This window comes from Oncorhynchus clarkii, chromosome 1, assembly GCF_045791955.1.
Source record: "Oncorhynchus clarkii lewisi isolate Uvic-CL-2024 chromosome 1, UVic_Ocla_1.0, whole genome shotgun sequence".
NCBI classification, from domain to species: domain Eukaryota; kingdom Metazoa; phylum Chordata; class Actinopteri; order Salmoniformes; family Salmonidae; genus Oncorhynchus; species Oncorhynchus clarkii.
The window spans coordinates 16,422,651-16,441,600 of NC_092147.1; the positions used below are offsets into that span (position 1 = coordinate 16,422,651).

Below are 18,950 nucleotides of genomic sequence, written 5' to 3' on the forward strand. Positions count from 1 at the left end.
ATACTTGCATTCACACAGGACACTGGATAAGACCGGAGAAAGACTCCAGATAGGAACACGGAAATTTACAGTTGATTTGTCAGAGGACAAACCATCCACAGAGACAAACTTATCTTTCCGACAGATAAGATCTAAAGCAGGCCAGAACTTGTCCATGTAGACCAATTTGGGTTTCCAATCTCTCCAAAGGAATGTGGTGATCGATGGTATCAAAAGCAGCACTAAGGTCTAGGAGCACGAGGACAGATGCAGAGCCTCGACTTAAAAGGTCATTTACCACCTTCACAAGTGCAGTCTCAGTGCTATGATGGGGTCTAAAACCAGACTGAAGCGTTTTGTATACATTGTTTGTTTTCAGGAAGGCAGTGAGTTGCTACGCAACAGCTTTTTCTAACATTTTTGAGCGGAATGGGATTTGATATAGGCCGATAGTTTTTTATATTTTCTGGGCCAAGGTTTGGCTTTTTCAAGAGAGGCTTTATTACTGCCACCTTTTAGTGAGTTTGGTACACATCCGGTAGATAGAGAGCCGTTCATTATGTTCAACATAGGAGGGCCAAGCACAGGAAGCAGCTCCTTCAGTAGTTTAGTAGGAATAGGGTCCAGTATGCAGCTTGACGGTTTAGAGGCCATGATTATTTTCATCATTGTGTCAAGAGATATAGTACTAAAACACTTGAGCGTCTCTCTTGATCCTAGGTCCTGGCAGAGTTGTGCAGACTCAGGACAGCTGAGCTTTGGAGGAATACGCAGATGTAAATGATGATCTTTTCGTCAAAGAAGTTCATGAATTTATCACTGCTGAAGTGAAAGCCATCCTCTCTTCGGCAATGCTGTTTTTTAGTTAGCTTTGCGACATTATCAACATTTTGGGGGGAATTGTTCTTATTTTCCTCAATTAAGTTGGAAAAATAGGATGATCGAGCAGCAGTGAGGGCTCTTTGATACTGCACGGTACTGTCTTTCCAAGCTAGTCGGAAGACTTCCAGTTTTGCGTAGCGCCATTTCCGTTCCAATTATCTGGAAGCTTGCTTCAGAGCTCGGGTATTTTCTGTTTACCAGGGAGCTAGTTTCTTATGATAAATGTTTTTTGTTTTTAGGGGTGCGACTGCATCTAGGGTATTGCGCAAGGTTAAATTGAGTTCCTCAGTTAGGTGGTTAACTGTTTTTTTTTTCTTTAGAGGGTGGATCAGTTTAATATTGCGGAAAGAATGTTGCTTCCAATGTAATTGTCTGCATCATTTCCAATCCCCCATATTTTTGGGGTAAATATATATATCCATACACGCATGCATATATATATATATATATATACATACATACATACAGTGCCTTGCGAAAGTATTCGGCCCCCTTGAACTTTGCGACCTTTAGCCACATTTCAGGCTTCAAACATAAAGATATAAAACTGTATTTTTTTGTGAAGAATCAACAACAAGTGGGACACAATCATGAAGTGGAACGACATTTATTGGATATTTCAAACTTTTTGAACAAATCAAAAACGGAAAAATTGGGCGTGCAAAATTATTCAGCCTCCTTAAGTTAATACTTTGTAGCGCCACCTTTTGCTGCGATTACATCTGTAAGTCGCTTTGGGTATGTCTCTATCAGTTTTTCACATCGAGAGACTGAATTTTTTTCCCATTCCTCCTTGCAAAACAGCTCGAGCTCAGTGAGGTTGGATGGAGAGCATATGTGAACAGCAGTTTTCAGTTCTTTCCACAGATTCTCGATTGGATTCAGGTCTGGACTTTGACTTGGCCATTCTAACACTTGGATATGTTTATTTTTGAACCATTCCATTGTAGATTTTGCTTTATGTTTTGGATCATTGTCTTGTTGGAAGACGAATCTCCGTCCCAGTCTCAGGTCTTTTGCTGACTTCATCAGGTTTTCTTCCAGAATGGTCCTGTATTTGGCTCCATCCATCTTCCCATCAATTTTAACCATCTTCCCTGTCCCTGCTGAAGAAAAGCAGGCCCAAACCATGATGCTGCCACCATGTTTGACAGTGGGGATGGTGTGTTCAGGGTGATGAGCTGTGTTGCTTTTACGCCAAACATAACGTTTTGCATTGTTGCCAAAAAGTTCAATTCTGACCAGAGCACCTTCTTCCACATGTTTGGTGTGTCTCCCAGGTGGCTTGTGGCAAACTTTAAACAACACTTTTTATGGATATCTTTAAGAAATGGCTTTCTTCTTGCCACTCTTCCATAAAGGCCAGATTTGTGCAATATACGACTGATTGTTGTCCTATGGACAGAGTCTCCCACCTCAGCTGTAGATCTCTGCAGTTCATCCAGAGTGATCATGGGCCTCTTGGCTGCAGCTCTGATCAGTCTTCTCCTTGTATGAGCTGAAAGTTTAGAGGGACGGACAGGTCTTGGTAGATTTGCAGTGGTCTGATACTCCTTCCATTTCAATATTATCGCTTGCACAGTGCTCCTTGGGATGTTTAAAGCTTGGGAAATCTTTTTGTATCCAAATCCGGCTTTAAACTTCTTCACAACAGTATCTCGGACCTGCCTGGTGTGTTCCTTGTTCTTCATGATGCTCTCTGCGCTTTTAACGGACCTCTGAGACTATCACAGTGCAGGTGCATTTATACGGAGACTTGATTACACACAGGTGGATTGTATTTATCATCATTAGTCATTTAGGTCAACATTGGATCATTCAGAGATCCTCACTGAACTTCTGGAGAGAGTTTGCTGCACTGAAAGTAAAGGGGCTGAATAATTTTGCACGCCCAATTTTTCAGTTTTTGATTTGTTCAAAAAGTTTGAAATATCCAATAAATGTGGTTCCACTTCATAATTGTCCCACTTGTTGTTGATTCTTCACAAACAAATGCAGTTTTAAATCTTTATGTTTGAAGCCTGAAATGTGGCAAAAGGTTCGCAAAGTTGAAGGGGGCCGAATACTTTCGCAAGGCACTGTATATACATTTTACAGATCCCGTATGTTTTACATTGTTTATCTTGTTATTAGTCCCACCCTTCAGCTCCACTCAACCCCTCCCATCTGTCTCTCAACATCATCCATTTCGGATTTCTACTTGCCATATATTTTTCAACTGTGCTGTGATGCTTCACAAAATAATTGAACCTTCCTATTTTCATAGCTTCTACAGATTGTAAATTAAAAATAAACATTTTGCTAAAATAATTATTATATTATTGATTGATTGACTATGGCTTTTCAAATCACCCAGTATTGTTATCTGTAGTGTTAGTTCTAGGCAAATGTTGCAATTCTTCAGCCATTCCTGGACCTGTGACCAAAAATGAGTTACATATGGACAATACCAAATTAAATGATCTAATGACTCTGCCTCCTCACAGCAGAATCTGCAGAGCTGTGAAGATTGTATCCCATATATAACATTCTATTAGTTGCAAGAATTTTGTATAGCAATTTATATTGAAAAATGTGAAGTTTTGAATCGGGCGTTGTTTTGCGTATCAATTCATAAACCATGTGCCATGGAATGGGTACATCGCCAATCTCTTCCCAACTATTTTGCCATTTATATGGCACAGCTGTCAGTTTTCTTGGTTCTTAAATGAAATTGGTATATGTTTTTATTTATCACACTTTTCTTTAACCATTTGTTCTTTAATACAGGGCCGACATACAAGTTTCTTACTTTTTTCCCCTTCTACTTGCCTCTTCCATTTTTGTGGTAATGCTGCAATTAATTGGTTGTAATTTTGGGTAGAGCAGACATTTCCATATGTCTGTGTTAGCTGCATGTGCAACATAACTCCACCAGTCCTATTTATGATATCATTCACTAAATGTATACCTTTTTTAAAAATTTATTCGATAATTACAGATTTTTTTAAAATCAATTAGTATATTTGAATTTAACCACAATATTTGTTGTACTATTTGTTCCATCCTTTCAGGTGGATTAAACTGAAATTGCAACCAACTTTCTAAGGCTTGTTTAAAAAATTTAAGATATTTTGGAGATTATTTCCTTTTCAAACAATCGAAAGTGAGCAGGTGTAATCTGAATAAAGGGGAAAAGGCCCTTCCTGAATATAGGATGACACATTCGTACCAATTGACTAGAGAACCAGTTTGGATTTAAGTATAACTTTTTTATGACTGATGCCTTTAGTGAGAGATCTAATGCTTTAATATTTAATAATTTCTGCCCACCGATATTAGTTATATAAATAGGCCCTTTTAATTTTATCTGGTTTGCCGTTCCAAATAAAATTGAATATTTTATGTTCATATAATTTAAAAAGCAGGTCACTAGGTGTAGGCAAAACCATAAGCAAATAGGTAAACTGTGATATAACTAAAGAGTTAATCAGGGTGATTTTTCCACAAATAGACAGGTATTTTCCTTTCCATGGTAGCAAGATCTTATCTTTCTATAAAAATGTATTGGAGTGAGATCATTTCTTTCCTTTGGGATTTGTATACCGAGTATGTCTACATCTCCGTCAGACCATTTAATTGGTAAACTACATGGTAATGTAAAATGTGCTTTTTTTTGTGATCCAATACGTAATATTTATCATAATTTGGTTTTAATCCAGAGAGAATAGCAAAAGTATCTAGATCCTCTAAGAGGCCGTGGAGAGACTCCAATTGTGGTTTTAAAAGAAAACATGACTCATCAGCGTACAATGACACCTTAGTTTTTAGGCCACGGATTTCTAATCCCTTAATATTATTGCTTGATCTAATCTTTGCAGCTAACATTTCGATGGCAATAATAAATAGATATGCCGATAGTGGACAACCTTGTTTTACTCCTCTAGATAGTTTACTTTCTGAGATGTAGCCATTATTTATTATTTTACACCTAGGGTTACTATACATAACCTTAACCCATTTTATAAGAGATTCCCCAAAATTGAAATATTCTAGGCATTTATATATAAACTCCAGTCATACTTTATCAAAAGCCTTTTCAAAATCAGCTATGAAAACCAGGCCTGGTGTCCCCGATATTTCAAAGTGTTCTATTGTTTCCAGTACTTGTCTTATATTATCTCCAATGTATCGTCCATGTAAAAAACCTGTCTGATTAGGATGAATAATATCTGACAATACTTTTTTAATTCTGTGTGCCAAGCATTTTGATAGGATTTTTAATCACAATACTGAAGTGCAAGAGGTTAACTGATTGTTGTACTCTGATGTCATTTGGGTAGGTGGAGGGAGTCTGGAAGGGCATCTAGGAATCTTTGGGTTGTCCAAGAATTTGATGATCCTTGGTTGGAGTCTGAGCAGATTATTTGTTGCAATTGCAAACATAATAAAATGGTGGTCCGATAGTCCAGGATTATGAGGAAAAACATTAAGACCCACAACATTTATTCCACGGGACAAAACTAGGTCCAAAGTATGACTGTGGCAGTGAGTAGGTCTGGAGACATGTTGGACAAAACCCCCTGAATCGATGATGGCTCCAAAAGCCTTTTGGAGTGGGTCTGTGGACTTTTCCATGTGAATATTAAAGTCACCAAAAATGGGAATATTATCTGCCATGACTACAAGGTCCGATAGGAATTCAGGGAACTCAGTGAGGAACGCTGTATATGAACCAGGAGGCCTGTAAACAGTACCTATAAAAAGTGATTGAGTCGGCTGCATAGATTTCATGACTAGAAGCTCAAAAGACGAATACGTCAGTTTTTTTTGGTAAATAGAACATTTCAATCGTAAATGTTAGCAACACCTTCGCCTTTGCGGGATGCACAGGGGATATGGTCACTAGTGTAACCAGGAGGTGAGGCCTCATTTAACACAGTAAATTAATCAGGCTTAAGCCATGTTTCAGGCCAATCACATCAAGATTATGATCAGTGATTAGTTCATTGACTATAACTGCCTTGGAAGTGAGGGATCTAATATTAAGTAGCCCTATTTTGAGATGTGAGACATCACAATCTCTTTCAATAATGGCAGGAATGGATGAGGTCTTTATTCCAGTGAGATTGCTAAGGCAAACACCACCATGTTTAGTTTTGCCCAACCTAGATCGAGGCATAGACACAGTCTCATTTGGGATAGCTGAGCTGACTACACTGACTGTGCTAGTGGCAGACTCCACTATGCTGGCAGGCTGGCTATTTCATTGTGGAGCTAGAGGAGTTAGAGCCCTGTCTGTTCGTAGATAAGATGAGAGCACCCTTCCAGCTAGGATGGAGTCCGACACTCCTCAACAGGCCAGGGTTGGTCTTGTTTGTGGGTGAGTCCCAGAAAGTCCCAATTATATACAAATTCTATATTTTGGGAGGGGCAGAAAACAGTTTTCAACCAGCGATAGCCTTGTGTTGATAATTTAGTCACTTGTTTATTTTGCCCGGGACCATGCACAGCTTGTTTTTTTGCTTTAGATGCTATCAAGCGAATTATCAAGCCATTTTGTATCCGCAGTCTTTTGGCAGGACTGAAAAGTATTCACATCACAGCTATGCAGTTGTCCTAGAATAATGCCCTGGATTAATGACTGGGTTCATTACAGCACTCTGTATAGTTTTGAGGCATTGCATTAGTACTATATCTTAGTGTGTCCCTAAGACAATTAAACATCACAGAGGTGTGTCACTGTTGTCTCACCCTCCTCATCTATTCCTGTATTGTGTTGTTCTCTTCCTCCAGTGGGGGGACATCCTGCCCTACAGCAACCCGGCTGTGGTGTTCTTCTTCCTGACGGCCTTCGCTACGGCCACCATCATGCAGTGTTTCCTCATCAGCACCTTCTTCTCCCGGGCCAACCTGGCAGCCGCCTGCGGAGGCCTCATCTACTTCGCCCTCTACCTGCCCTATGTGCTGTGTGTGGCCTGGAGAGACCACCTCACCACCACACACCGTGTCCTAGCAGTGAGTCTTTATAATACACATTCTCACCACCACACACCGTGTCCTAGCAGTGAGTCTTTATAATACACATTCTCACCACCACACACCGTGTTCTAGCAGTGAGTCCTTATAATACACATTCTCACCACCACACACTGTGTTCTAGCAGTGAGTCCTTATAATACACATTCTCACCACCACACACCGTGTCCTAGCAGTGAGTCATCATGTTACAAATTCTCTTTGTTGTGTTTTGTTAAGGTTTGCGTGAGTCGTTTTTTGTTTATAAGGAAGAATGATTATGGTACTGTATTAAACCCATTACGTGCTGCTGATAAGTCACTCTTTTGAATGAGGTTTGGAATCTCAATGGTATCACCTGTATAAATATATGAAATGAACCCATCCAATCTGGTAGTACTACAGTATCCATTGAGATTCTCATCTCTCCCAACAGAGCCTGTTTTCTCCTGTGGCCTTTGGCTTTGGCTGTGAGTATTTCTCCCAGTACGAGGAACAAGGAGTGGGCATCCAGTGGTTCAACCTGCACTCCAGCCCCATGGAGGGAGACACCTACAATTTCACCACTTCCATAATCATGTTGCATATCGATGCATGTATCTACGCTCTGGCCACCTGGTACATTGAAGCTGTTTTCCCAGGTAAGGTACATTCAAGCTGTTTTGCCAGGTATGGTACGTTGAAACTGTTTTCCCAGGTAAGAAAATTAATGGTTTAAGTTATTTTTATCTAACTGCTCTATGGTTTCATGCCATTTTGTATAGAAGTTCATATTAAAATGCAGTTATATGTTCATTATAAAATGTAATGCCAGTGCACCTTTGCAGATAGTAAAACTGCACTTATACTGGTATGACTAAACACATGTTGTTGGGATCTTTTGTCCAGGTGAATATGGGGTCCCCAGGCTATGGAACTTCGTGTTCAGTTTGAACTATTGGGGAGGAATTCCTCTAGAGGCCGGCATGCCCATCCCTCCGGCTCCCAGAGGACAGGGAGGAGGTAAGAAAAACACACACACACACTACATATGATGTAAAAAAACAGACACCGTTTTATGGTCTTGAGGTTCCCTCTCTGTACCCGTCTCAGATCGCATCGAAGCCGACCCCTCTCACCTCATACTCGGTGTGGCCATCCGCAACCTGGTCAAAATCTACAAACAAGGTGCCAAGCTGGCGGTCAACCACCTCAATCTCAAGTTCTATGAAGGGCAGATCACCTCTTTCCTTGGGCACAACGGTGCTGGCAAAACAACCACCATGTAAGGGCTGTGCTTTAAGAACCATTGAATCAATATAGAATGTTTTAAAATGAAGTACAACAGCCAACACCACCATGTAAACCTGCACCTACATTAGACACATAGAAATGAATGTGGTGCTTGTACAGTAGGTGTTTTGTATTGCTTATGAATGTGGTACATACTGTCGCCCTAATCGAGGGCCATTGTACTGCTTATGTATTGCTTATGAATGTGCTTTGAAGCTCTAATGTAGGGTTCTAACTTATAATCGTAGTAGTTAAAGAATAAATGGGTAAACTCTGCCGTTCGTGGTGAGTAATTTCTATACTTTCAATGCATTTTTCAGCAAAAGGTGGGTAAGTGTTGTTTACATGTGTTTACCCTCCACTGGTTATAATGCATAATACGCAGTTCATTTCCATTGACAGGTCTATCCTGACGGGTCTATTTCCCCCCACGGCTGGGACTGTGTACATTAAGGGCATGGACATCCGAACTGACATGGACATCATCAGGAAGACCTTGGGAGTGTGTCCTCAGCACAATGTCCTTTTTGACATGTAAGCCCCTGCTGCAGGTAGCCTTGTGGTTAGAGCGTTGGGCCTGTAACCGAAAGGTTGCTGGATCGAATCCCCGAGTTGACAAGTTAAAAATCTGTCGTTCTCCCCCCGAGCGAGCAGTTAACCCACTGTTCCCCGGGCGCTGAAGATGTGGATTTCGATTAAGACAGCCCCCCGCACCTCTATGATTCAGAGGGGTTGGGTTAAATGTGGAAGACACATTTCAGTTGAAGGCATTCAGTTGTACAACTGACTAGTTATCCCCTTTTCGATAATATTTCTACTCTATATCTCATGAATACATGTCATTAAGTAATTTATCCTATTTCATTATATTGTAGTGCACACCATGTGGTGCTTGTTTTCGATCTTCCAACATAAATGAATTCATTGGTAATGTTAAAGCTGCAATATTTAACTTTTTGGACATGTTGAGTAATGTGAGTTATAGATCTGTAATTCTCATTGAAAGAAAGTCTAAGAATCAGTAGATATGTTCTATGTGTGTTATTTCTATGCTTCCCGTTCTTACGTTTAGTTTTTGCGTCTTTTGCTTTGTTTTGTACACCAGCTGAAAATACAATAAGTTTGGTTATTGAAAATATATTTCAGAGGTTTAGATTGTCCAGTGATTATTGTTTTGTCACATAAATTGAAATTAGGGCGGACTATTCGAATTTTAGAAATCAGGAAAAAACGGAGCAATTTCTGCATATTGCAGATTTATTTAACTGATATAACAGTGACAAAGATGAATAATCACTAGAGGGAATCAAGATAACGAAAGGTCCCATTCACTTAATCTCTTGCCCCTCAGGTTCCACCTTAAAACATTTACCCACTGTACATGTAAAAGAGTTTGATGTTACTTAATCAGCCCTCTGACTTTAACCTTGTTATTCTTGTATAGTCTGACCGTAGAGGAGCATGTGTGGTTCTATGGTCGTCTGAAGGGCCTATCAGGCGATGAGGTGAGGAAGGAGTTGGACACTCTCCTGGAGGATGTGGGCCTGCTGCACAAACGCCACGAACAGACCAGGAACCTGTCTGGTATGGCTCCCTCCCTCTACTACTCAACATCCAATACAAATATGGCCTTCAGCTGTATACTATACAATATAATATATCCTTCAACAGCCACTACATATACTGTATAATACCATACTCTCTGTCTCTCTGTCTGTCTTTCTCGCTTGCCCTCGGTCTCTGCCTCTACTCTCAGGTGGTATGCAGAGGAAGCTGTCGGTGGCCATAGCATTTGTGGGGGGTTCGAAGGTTGTGGTCCTGGATGAGCCCACAGCTGGGGTGGACCCCTACTCCCGTCGAGGCATTTGGGACCTGCTGCTCAAGTACCGCAAAGGTTAGCCCTGAACTGTGTCAAGGGTTGCAACATTTTCCGTGAACTTTGCCAAAATTCCCAGGATTTCCAGAAATCCCTGGTCTAACTTGGTGGCGGAGTTTATCATTTCATGTCAATTCAGGTGAAAGTATTCAATTGAATTATATATTTTATCTACTAGATATTTTCGCTCTCTTTTTCTCCTTTTCCTTCTCTCTCCATCAGATCGCACCATCATCCTCTCCACCCACTACATGGATGAGGCTGACCTTCTCGGAGACCGCATAGCCATCATCTCCCAAGGGAAGCTGTGCTGCTGCGGCTCCCCCCTCTTCCTCAAGGCCAAGCTGGGGACGGGCTACTACCTCACCGTCGTCAAGAAGGAGGGACTGGATACTCGAACCCCCAGTAGTGCCAGCGCTACCAAACTGCCCCTTGCCACAAAGGTGAGTGAGAGATTGTATACCCATGCACATGAGATTTTCTCAGGAATACGTTGTGCTTATTCACAAAGCGTCTCAGAATAGGATTTCTGATCTAGGAACAGGTCCCCCTGTCCTCATAATTAAGATCTAAAAGACCAAACTAATTCTACATCTGCACTCTAACGCTGAGACACTTTGTGAATATGGGCCCTGAAGACCATTTTACCAGTGCATCTTAATAGTCAAAAGTGGCTCACCTTTACTCATTTACTTCAGAGAGGAGATGAGGAGGTTATTGTAGACTCGCAATAGGGCAATGTATACTGTGGGATGCTAAAGGTCATTATTTTTATCACTGAACTATGACCCCTTTGCTGATTGGCTCTCCCTCTGTATTTCAGGACAGTGACTCCTCCATGAGTGACGACACAGGTCTGGGCAGTGATGTTAGTGGCTCAGGTAGGGTCTCCAACCCAAAGTCACTAAGTGACATCCTGCTAGCTGTGTGTTGACAGCTCGCCATTATTGCAGACACCTGAAAAAAACAACCATTCGCTTGGCTGTTCTGTTCGTCCATTGCTAACCCAAAGACGAGCCTCTACCCCCCCATCAGATAGGTCTACACAAGTATCTAGTGTGGGGTTAGGGCATGTTTCCGGACAGTGAAGTTTCAAACCTCAGAATAATTATCATTCTCCCTCCTGCCCCTGCTCCCTCTCCCCCGCAGACCTGGCTGCCCTGTTGACCCTGGCGCAGCGTCACATCCCCGGGGCGCGGCTGGTGGAGGACGTGGGCCGTGAGGCGGTCATCAACCTGCCCCAGAAGTCGGCAGAGGACAGCAGTCTGGCCATCTTCCTCACAGAGCTTGACAGGAGGCAGGCTGATCTGGGCATCACCAGCTACGGCCTGTCTGACACCACCCTGGAGGAGGTGAGGAAAAGGAGACACACATACACATATGCAGTGCATTTGGAAAGTATTCAGACCCCTTGACTTTTTCCACATTTTTTACATTACAGCCTTACTCTAAAATCGATGTAAAAAAAAAAATCCCTACACACAATAGCCTATAATGACAAGCATAGAAATCTTTAAAAATAAAAAATAAAAAAATATAATGAAATCACATTTACATAAGTATTCAGACCCTTTACTCAGTACTTTGTTGAAGCACCTTTGGCAGTTATTACAGCCTTGAGTCTTCTTGGGTATGACGTTACAAGTTTGGCACACCTATATTTGGGGAGTTTCTCTAATTATTCTCTGTAGATCCTCTCAAGTTCTGTCAGGTTGGATGGGGAGCGTTGCTGCACTGGTATTTTCAGGTCTCTCCAGAGATGTTAGATCACCACTCAAGGACATTCAGAGACTTGTCCCGAAGCCTTTCCTACGTTGTCTTGTCTGTGTGCTTAGTGTCCTTGTCCTGTTGGAAGGTGAACATTTGCCCCAGTCTGAGGTCCTGAGCGCTCTGGAACAGGTTTTCATCAAGGATCTCTCTGTACTTTCCTCCATTCATCTTCACTCGATCCTGACTAGTCTCCCAGTCCCTGTCGCTGAAAAACATCACCCCAGCATGATGCTGCCAACGCCATTCGTTCAGGCCAAAGAGTTCAATCTTGATTTCATCAGACCAGAGAATCTTGTTTTTCATGGTTTGAGAGTCCTTTAGGTGCCTTTTACTGAGGAGGTGCTTCCGTATGGCCATTCTACCATAAAGACCTGATTGGTGGCATACTACAGAGATGGTTGTCCTTCTGGAAGGTTCTCCCATCTCCACAGAAGAACTCTAGAGCTCTTGTCAGAGTGACCATCGTGTTCTTGGTCACCTCCCTGACCAAGGCACTCCTCCCCCGTTTGCTCAATTTGGCCGGGCAGCCAGCTCTAGGAAGAGCCTTGGTGGTTCCAAACTTCTTCCATTTAAGAGTGATTGAGGCCACTGTGTTCTTGGGGACCTTCAAAGCTGCAGACATTTTTTGGCACCTTCCCCAGATCTGTGCCTCGACACAATCCTGTCTTGGAGCTCTACGCTTGTCTTGGAGCTCTACGCTTGGCTTGTTTTTTTGTCTTGGAGCTCTACGCTTGGCTTGTTTTTGCTCAGCCTGCACTGTCAACTGTGGGACCTTATATAGACAGGTGTTTGGGCCTTTCCAAATCCAATCAATTGATTTGAATACAGGTGGACTCCAATCAAGTTGTAGAAACATCTCAAGGATGATCAATTGAAACAGGATGCACCTGAGCTCAATTTCGAGTCTCATAGTGAAGGATCTGTATACCTATGTAAATAAGGTATTTATGTTTTTAATTTTAATACATTTGCAAAAATGTATTGTGTGTAGATTGCTGGGGAAAAATTGAATTTAATCAATTTTAGAATAAGGCTGTAACTGACTTTTTAATTCCATACTTTCCGAATGCACTGTATATATAAACACACACACACACACACACACACACACACTACAAAAGGCACAGCTGGGGGGGGGGGGGCTGGACCGGAGCCCATGCTGGCCAAGAGGCCATGAGGTCAGCATGCTTGCTCGTAATGGGCTACTCTCTCTCTCTCTCTCTCTCTCTCTCACACATTCTCACACACTCTCTCACACACACACACACACACACGCATTAGCACACAGATAACACACACACATTGGCATACACACAGTCTCTCTCACACACATTTAGGGCTTAAAGAGGCTTTGCGTCAGAAGTTTCTCTAAGCACTATATTACGTAGACACTAGCGTGTAACAGGCCAAAGTTACATGAAGCTCATCCTAAATATAGTCATGACTGCACTAAACTGACCTGTATTTCCAAGCCGTCCATTGAACCTCTTGTGGACAGTTAAAACTCAGCTTTAACTAGATTAAGCAGGGTTTACCCGGAATAGTATATTTGCGGAGTTACTGTCACGGTAATGTGCTTAGGCTGCCAGCTTACCACGATTACCAGAAAAGATCCCGTTTGATAAGTTAGTAGGTTGGCTCCAAGCAGATTCTTTCTCTCCCCAGAGTTTTGCATTTTTGTGTTAGAGTTTTGAGTTCTCTATTAGTTATTATAAACTGTGAGCCCTGAATGATGATTGGCTGACAGCCGTGGTGTATCAGACTGTATACCACGGGTATGACAAAACATTTATTTTTACTGCTCTAATTACATTGGTCACCAGTTTATAATACTAATAAGGCACCTCAAATCAAATGTATTTATATAGCCCTTCGTACATCAGCTGATACCTCAAAGTGCTGTACAGAAACCCAGCCTAAAACCCCAAACAGCAAGCAATGCAGGTGTTTAAGCACGTTGGCTAGGAAAAACTCCCTAGAAAGGCCAAAACCTAGGAAGAAACCTAGAGAGGAACCAGGCTATGAGGGGTGGCCAGTCCTTTTCTGGCTGTGCCGGGTGGAGATTATAACAGAACATGGCCAAGATGTTCAAATGTTCATAAATGACCAGCATGGTCAAATAATAGGTCTGGGACAGGTAGCACGTCCGGTGAACAGGTCCGGATTCCATAGCCGCAGGCAGAACAGTTGAAACTGGAGCAGCAGCACGACCAGGTGGACTGGGGACAGCAAGGAGTCATCATGCCAGGTAGTCCTGGGGCATGGTCCTAGGGCTCAGGTCCTCAGAGAGAGAGAAAGAGAGAATTAGAGAGAGCATACTTAAATTCACACAGGACACCGGATAAGACAGGAGAAGTATTCCAGATATAACAAACTGACCCTAGCCCCCCGACACAAACTACTGCAGCATAAATACTGGAGGCTGAGACGGGAAGGGTCAGGAGCCACTGTGGCCCCAACCTCTGGGTTTGTGGTATATGGCCAAAAAACGTTGCGTCGTTCATAAGGACAGCCCTTAGCCGTAATATATTGGCCATATACCACACCCCCTCGGGCCTTATTGCTTAATTGAAACATGACATTTATCTACTTGATTCCAACACACAAGGCAGAAGATGTTTAACAATGTCATCTGTTCCTGTAGATCTTTCTGAGAGTGGCTGAGGAGACAGGGGTGGACGTGGACCCAGAGGACAGCCCAGGACAAGCTGACACACCCCATGGGCAGGGTCAAGGACAGGGCTTGTCTGGAGAGCCATTTGATGATCCAGGTAAACACAAGGGAAAACATAATCACACACACACACACACACACACACATAGAAACACGCCTAGAAACACAGTCTTCCTGTGTTGTTATTTAACATGGTCTGTCCTCCTTTCTGACTCTTTCTTTGCACTGCTGCCAGGAAGAAAACGGCTTCGCAAGCAAGGTACCTACAGTACTGGGCCTTTAACTTCCTTTTTTCAGAAGCTCAGCTCTCTACCCCTAACCTTAACTGCAGCAGTTGGAATAAGAGTCGTTTGGCTCAATGAACAATGTTTCTTTCTCTCCACCATGCTTTGGCCTTTCCTGCACACAGAGCCCCAGGAGACAGACCTGCTGAGTGGGGATGACCATGGCGGTGTCCCTCTGACCGGTTGGGGTTTGACGTGGCAGCAGCTCCGTGCTCTCTTCATCAAGAGGTGGCTGTATGCCCTCCGCAGTCGCAGGGGCTTCTTCGCTCAGGTGCAGACTCATAAACTTGACTTCTCAATCAGTTGTCCTTATCAAATAAAAGGTCCGATATTAACTAAAATACAAGCATGTGATACAATGAAGAGAGACCAATGACAGGCTATTGTGACACCATGTCCTTGTGTTTCAGATCGTGCTGCCTGCTGTGTTTGTGTTGATCGCTCTCCTTTTCAGCCTCATCGTCCCTCCGTTCGGAAAGTACCCCTCGCTCCAGCTACAGCCCTGGATGTACGGGGAACAGTACACCTTCTTCAGGTAAAGACATACATCTATTGATTTCAAGTACAGATGTAGGATCTTAATGTGAGCCAGTTTTCTACAGCAGGAAAATAATCCTGCAGCAACAGGAAATGTGAATTATAATTAATGGACATTTTTGTAGGGGTTAATACATTTTTCGTAAGGGAAAATCAAGTCTAAAAATGACAAACTACAGAAGCCTTTTTTTTCTTCATTTTTTTTAATTTGACCCCCGTTTCTCCCGAATTTCGTGGTATCCAATTGTTAGTAGTTACTATCTTGTCTCATCGCTACAACTCCCGTACGGGCTCGGTAGAGACGAAGGTTGAAAGCCATGCGTCCTTCGAAACACAACCCAACCAACCCGGGCTTCTTTACACAGTGCGCATCCAACCCGGAAGCCAGCCGCACCAATGTGTCGGAGGAAACACTGTGCACCTGGCAACCTTGGTTAGCGTGCACTGCGCCCGGCCTACCACAGGAGTCGGTAGTGCGCGATGAGACAAGGATATCCCTACCGACCAAACCCTCCCTAACCCGGACGACGCTAGGCCAATTGTGCGTCACCCCATGGACCTCCCGGTCGCGGCCGGCTGCGACAGAGCCTGGGCTCGAACCCAGAGTCTCTGGTGGCACAGCTAGCACTGCGATGCAGTACCCTAGACCACTGCGCCACCCTGGAGGCCACAGAAGCCTTTTTTAACCTCCAAATATACTACAAGTTTTAGTTCTCCTGCAACAAGGTGATCAGATTAAGATCCTACATCTGTAGTCTTGAATGGCAATTATCAGATTAACATTCTAATAAATGTTTGGACTGGAGCTTCAAGGAGTCAGTTGTTCCCATGTTGCCAGATTCTGCTTTGTCTTCCTATTTTTCTTTGTTTGTATTGAACCTTATCTGTGGTGTCCTCTTTCCAGCAACGATGCCCCTGGGGATCCTGCCATTCAGAATCTGCTGGATGCCCTTCTGGACCGGCCTGGATTTGGAACCAAGTGCATGGAAAACAGCACGTAAGTCCTTCTCCTCGGTTTTCTCCTCTACTAAAGCAACACGTACTGTAGAAACACAACACTGTGTTACCTGGCTAGTCCAGCTGCAACCACAAAGGAAAGCGGACACCTTCCTATGTGTTATCATTTTAAAGTGTAAACCACTATGTTCATTATCGGCATTACCAACAAGGTTTTTTCTGTTGTCTCAATGTATTCTCAGTTCGTTTGCGCGTACAGGTGTGTTTTTAGGAGGGTTCATTCTATTATGGACCTGTCATTCACCAGGTTCCCCACATGACTTGTGACTTAGTGCTATTGACTTTTCCCAAGGACACTTGTGGAGGGACAGTGCATATTAGCATGAACATAAGAGATTTAAGTTGGGCCTATGTTTCCTCAATTGGGTGTCGTGGCGTATTTTGCATGTTCACGCTAGGATGTATCCCCTGCAGGGATCCTCAGTGTTTGCAGGAGGAGGAAGGCATGTTCATGAGGCCCCAGATTCTCTACTCCACCTGGCAGCTCTTCAACAGGGGCAACTGGACTGCAGACAAGCCATCTCCTGACTGTGAGTGCAGCTCTGAGGAGGTCCGCAGGATGCTACCAGACTGCCCTGAAGGAGCCGGAGGCATCCCCCCTCCACAGGTCAATACCTCATAACTACGTTTACTTTATTCTTCTTTATAGTTAAACATTGCATTATATATACGGCTACTTTGTTCTCAGTGGTTAAACATTGCATAAATAATGGTACTGTAACTAATCTCCTATGACAGACTTTCATTAAAATATGAGAATTTGTTCTCAATGACTTAGCTACCTGCCTAAATATATATCCGATACCTAAATGTCCACATACTGTTGTGTGTACTGGAACTTGTTTCTATGTTCCACAGGTCCAGAGATTGACAGGGGATATCCTGCAGAATATGACCGGCCGCAATATCTCGGACTACCTGGTCAAGACTTACCCTCAGATAATGAAGAAAAGGTCTCTTACACCACTCGCTTGATTATTATCTTTGTTGGAAAGTATTACTGTGATTAAATCTGTGTTTTTCCACCTTACAAATTAATTTCTTCTTACGCTTTCAGTCTAACTTCAGCCACTAAGAAGTGGATCAACGAATTCAGGTAAGTGGAGTGGGATACTTACTCACCATGTAAAATCATAGACATCACTTGTCTACAGCCCTAATCTCGGTTAACCCAGAACTAAAATCTTGCATAATTTGGTCAGATGCTGTCCAAGAGAGATTACTAATACATTACAGTCCATCTACTCTGAAGTAAATGTGATGTCTGTTTCTGTTATAGATATGGGGGCTTCTCTCTGGGGGGCAGAGGTACTCAGGCTGTCCCACAGGCCTACCAAATGGAGGACTCAGTCATGTCTATACGGTCACGTTACAAAGTGGCACAGGTAGGAGTTGAAATCTTTTACACCCTCAACGTCAGGTTTCCTCTTAGTTTCTTTGTTGCCTCTATTTAATGTCTGGTTCTCTCTTTCTCACAGAATAGCTCATTGGATCAGCTCCTGGGTCGCCTACCAGAGTTTCTGGGTGGACTGAATAGTCAGAACAATGTTAAGGTGAGAGGTCAAAGGATGAGTGTGTGCGAACACCTGTGGGTGTGTGTATGCATGTGCATCTGTGTGTTTTGTTTCACTGTTACCTAAGCTCTACCACCCCTGCTAGGTGTGGTATAACAACAAGGGTTGGCACGCCATGGCATCGTTTGTCAATGTCATGAACAATGGCCTGCTCCGTGCCAGCCTGCCCCCAGGGCCAGAGCGAATGAAGTATGGCATAACCGCCTACAACCACCCTCTCAACCTCACCAAGGAACAGCTCACTGAAATTGCCATGTAAGCTCTCTGTCTCTCTTTCTCTCTAGTTTCCTATTCAATTCACACCAATAAGTCTCCTTGTTGATTAAGCCTAAGCTTAGTGTGTTGGAGTGAATCAAATCCCTCTTTTTGGAATTGCTTGTTGTAAGCACTATTAGACAATAATTGTACTGTACAGAGCAGGTTGAGTACTGTTAGTATGAAAATGCGATAGGTAGGAAAACATGATACCACACTGGCCTTAAGTGACTAATCATTTCTGTCAACAAAATACAGAATAAATTGTGCTTACCATACTCATTGTCTCTCTGTTTTCAGGATGACCACCTCAGTAGATGTTCTGGTGTCCATCTGTGTGATCTTCTCCATGTCCTTTGTGCCGGCCAGCTTTGTGCTGTTTCTCATCGAGGAGAGGGTCAGCAAAGCCAAGCACCTTCAGTTTGTCAGCGGAGTCCGGCCCATTCTCTACTGGCTGGCTAACTTCACCTGGGACATGGTTAGTCTCCTACCATCCTGATAGGCTTAACTGATACCTGTTTTGTTAGCACTAATATAAAATGTACACTCCAGAGCCTTATTCACTAGTTACCTTTAGTTTTGGCTCAAATATCAACTTTATATCAAATCATATCAAATACAATTTTATTGGTTGTGTACACATTTTGCAGATGTTATCGCAGGTGTAGCCAAATGCTTGTGTTTCTAGCTCCAACTGCACTAATACCTAACCATAGAAAACAATACATGCAAGATAAATAACTTGTGAATAATATAACCGATGAAAAAGAGACATAAGGGGAATGAATGTAGGCATGTATTGTCTATGTTTCAGAAGCCTGATAATGTTGACC

General features: G+C 42.8%; 1 protein-coding gene across 2 annotated transcripts in view; it reads left to right on the forward strand.

Moving 5' to 3' along the window:
- The window catches only part of LOC139371386 (ATP-binding cassette, sub-family A (ABC1), member 7), a 49,582-nt gene that overhangs the window by 16,065 nt on the left and 14,567 nt on the right, over positions 1 to 18,950 (forward strand). Inside the window, exons 16-37 of one of the 2 annotated variants that reach the window (XM_071111798.1) lie at positions 6,637 to 6,858; positions 7,295 to 7,499; positions 7,747 to 7,860; positions 7,951 to 8,122; positions 8,533 to 8,664; positions 9,575 to 9,714; positions 9,887 to 10,024; positions 10,229 to 10,449; positions 10,830 to 10,887; positions 11,156 to 11,358; positions 14,421 to 14,547; positions 14,686 to 14,709; positions 14,860 to 15,005; positions 15,145 to 15,269; positions 16,176 to 16,268; positions 16,703 to 16,895; positions 17,147 to 17,241; positions 17,346 to 17,384; positions 17,568 to 17,673; positions 17,767 to 17,841; positions 17,948 to 18,117; positions 18,418 to 18,595. In XM_071111798.1, the coding sequence (XP_070967899.1) occupies positions 6,637 to 6,858; positions 7,295 to 7,499; positions 7,747 to 7,860; positions 7,951 to 8,122; positions 8,533 to 8,664; positions 9,575 to 9,714; positions 9,887 to 10,024; positions 10,229 to 10,449; positions 10,830 to 10,887; positions 11,156 to 11,358; positions 14,421 to 14,547; positions 14,686 to 14,709; positions 14,860 to 15,005; positions 15,145 to 15,269; positions 16,176 to 16,268; positions 16,703 to 16,895; positions 17,147 to 17,241; positions 17,346 to 17,384; positions 17,568 to 17,673; positions 17,767 to 17,841; positions 17,948 to 18,117; positions 18,418 to 18,595 (2,976 nt within the window). The remainder of the gene's footprint in view (positions 1 to 6,636; positions 6,859 to 7,294; positions 7,500 to 7,746; positions 7,861 to 7,950; positions 8,123 to 8,532; positions 8,665 to 9,574; positions 9,715 to 9,886; positions 10,025 to 10,228; positions 10,450 to 10,829; positions 10,888 to 11,155; positions 11,359 to 14,420; positions 14,548 to 14,685; positions 14,710 to 14,859; positions 15,006 to 15,144; positions 15,270 to 16,175; positions 16,269 to 16,702; positions 16,896 to 17,146; positions 17,242 to 17,345; positions 17,385 to 17,567; positions 17,674 to 17,766; positions 17,842 to 17,947; positions 18,118 to 18,417; positions 18,596 to 18,950) is intronic. The other variant, XM_071111881.1, reaches the window with a different exon arrangement.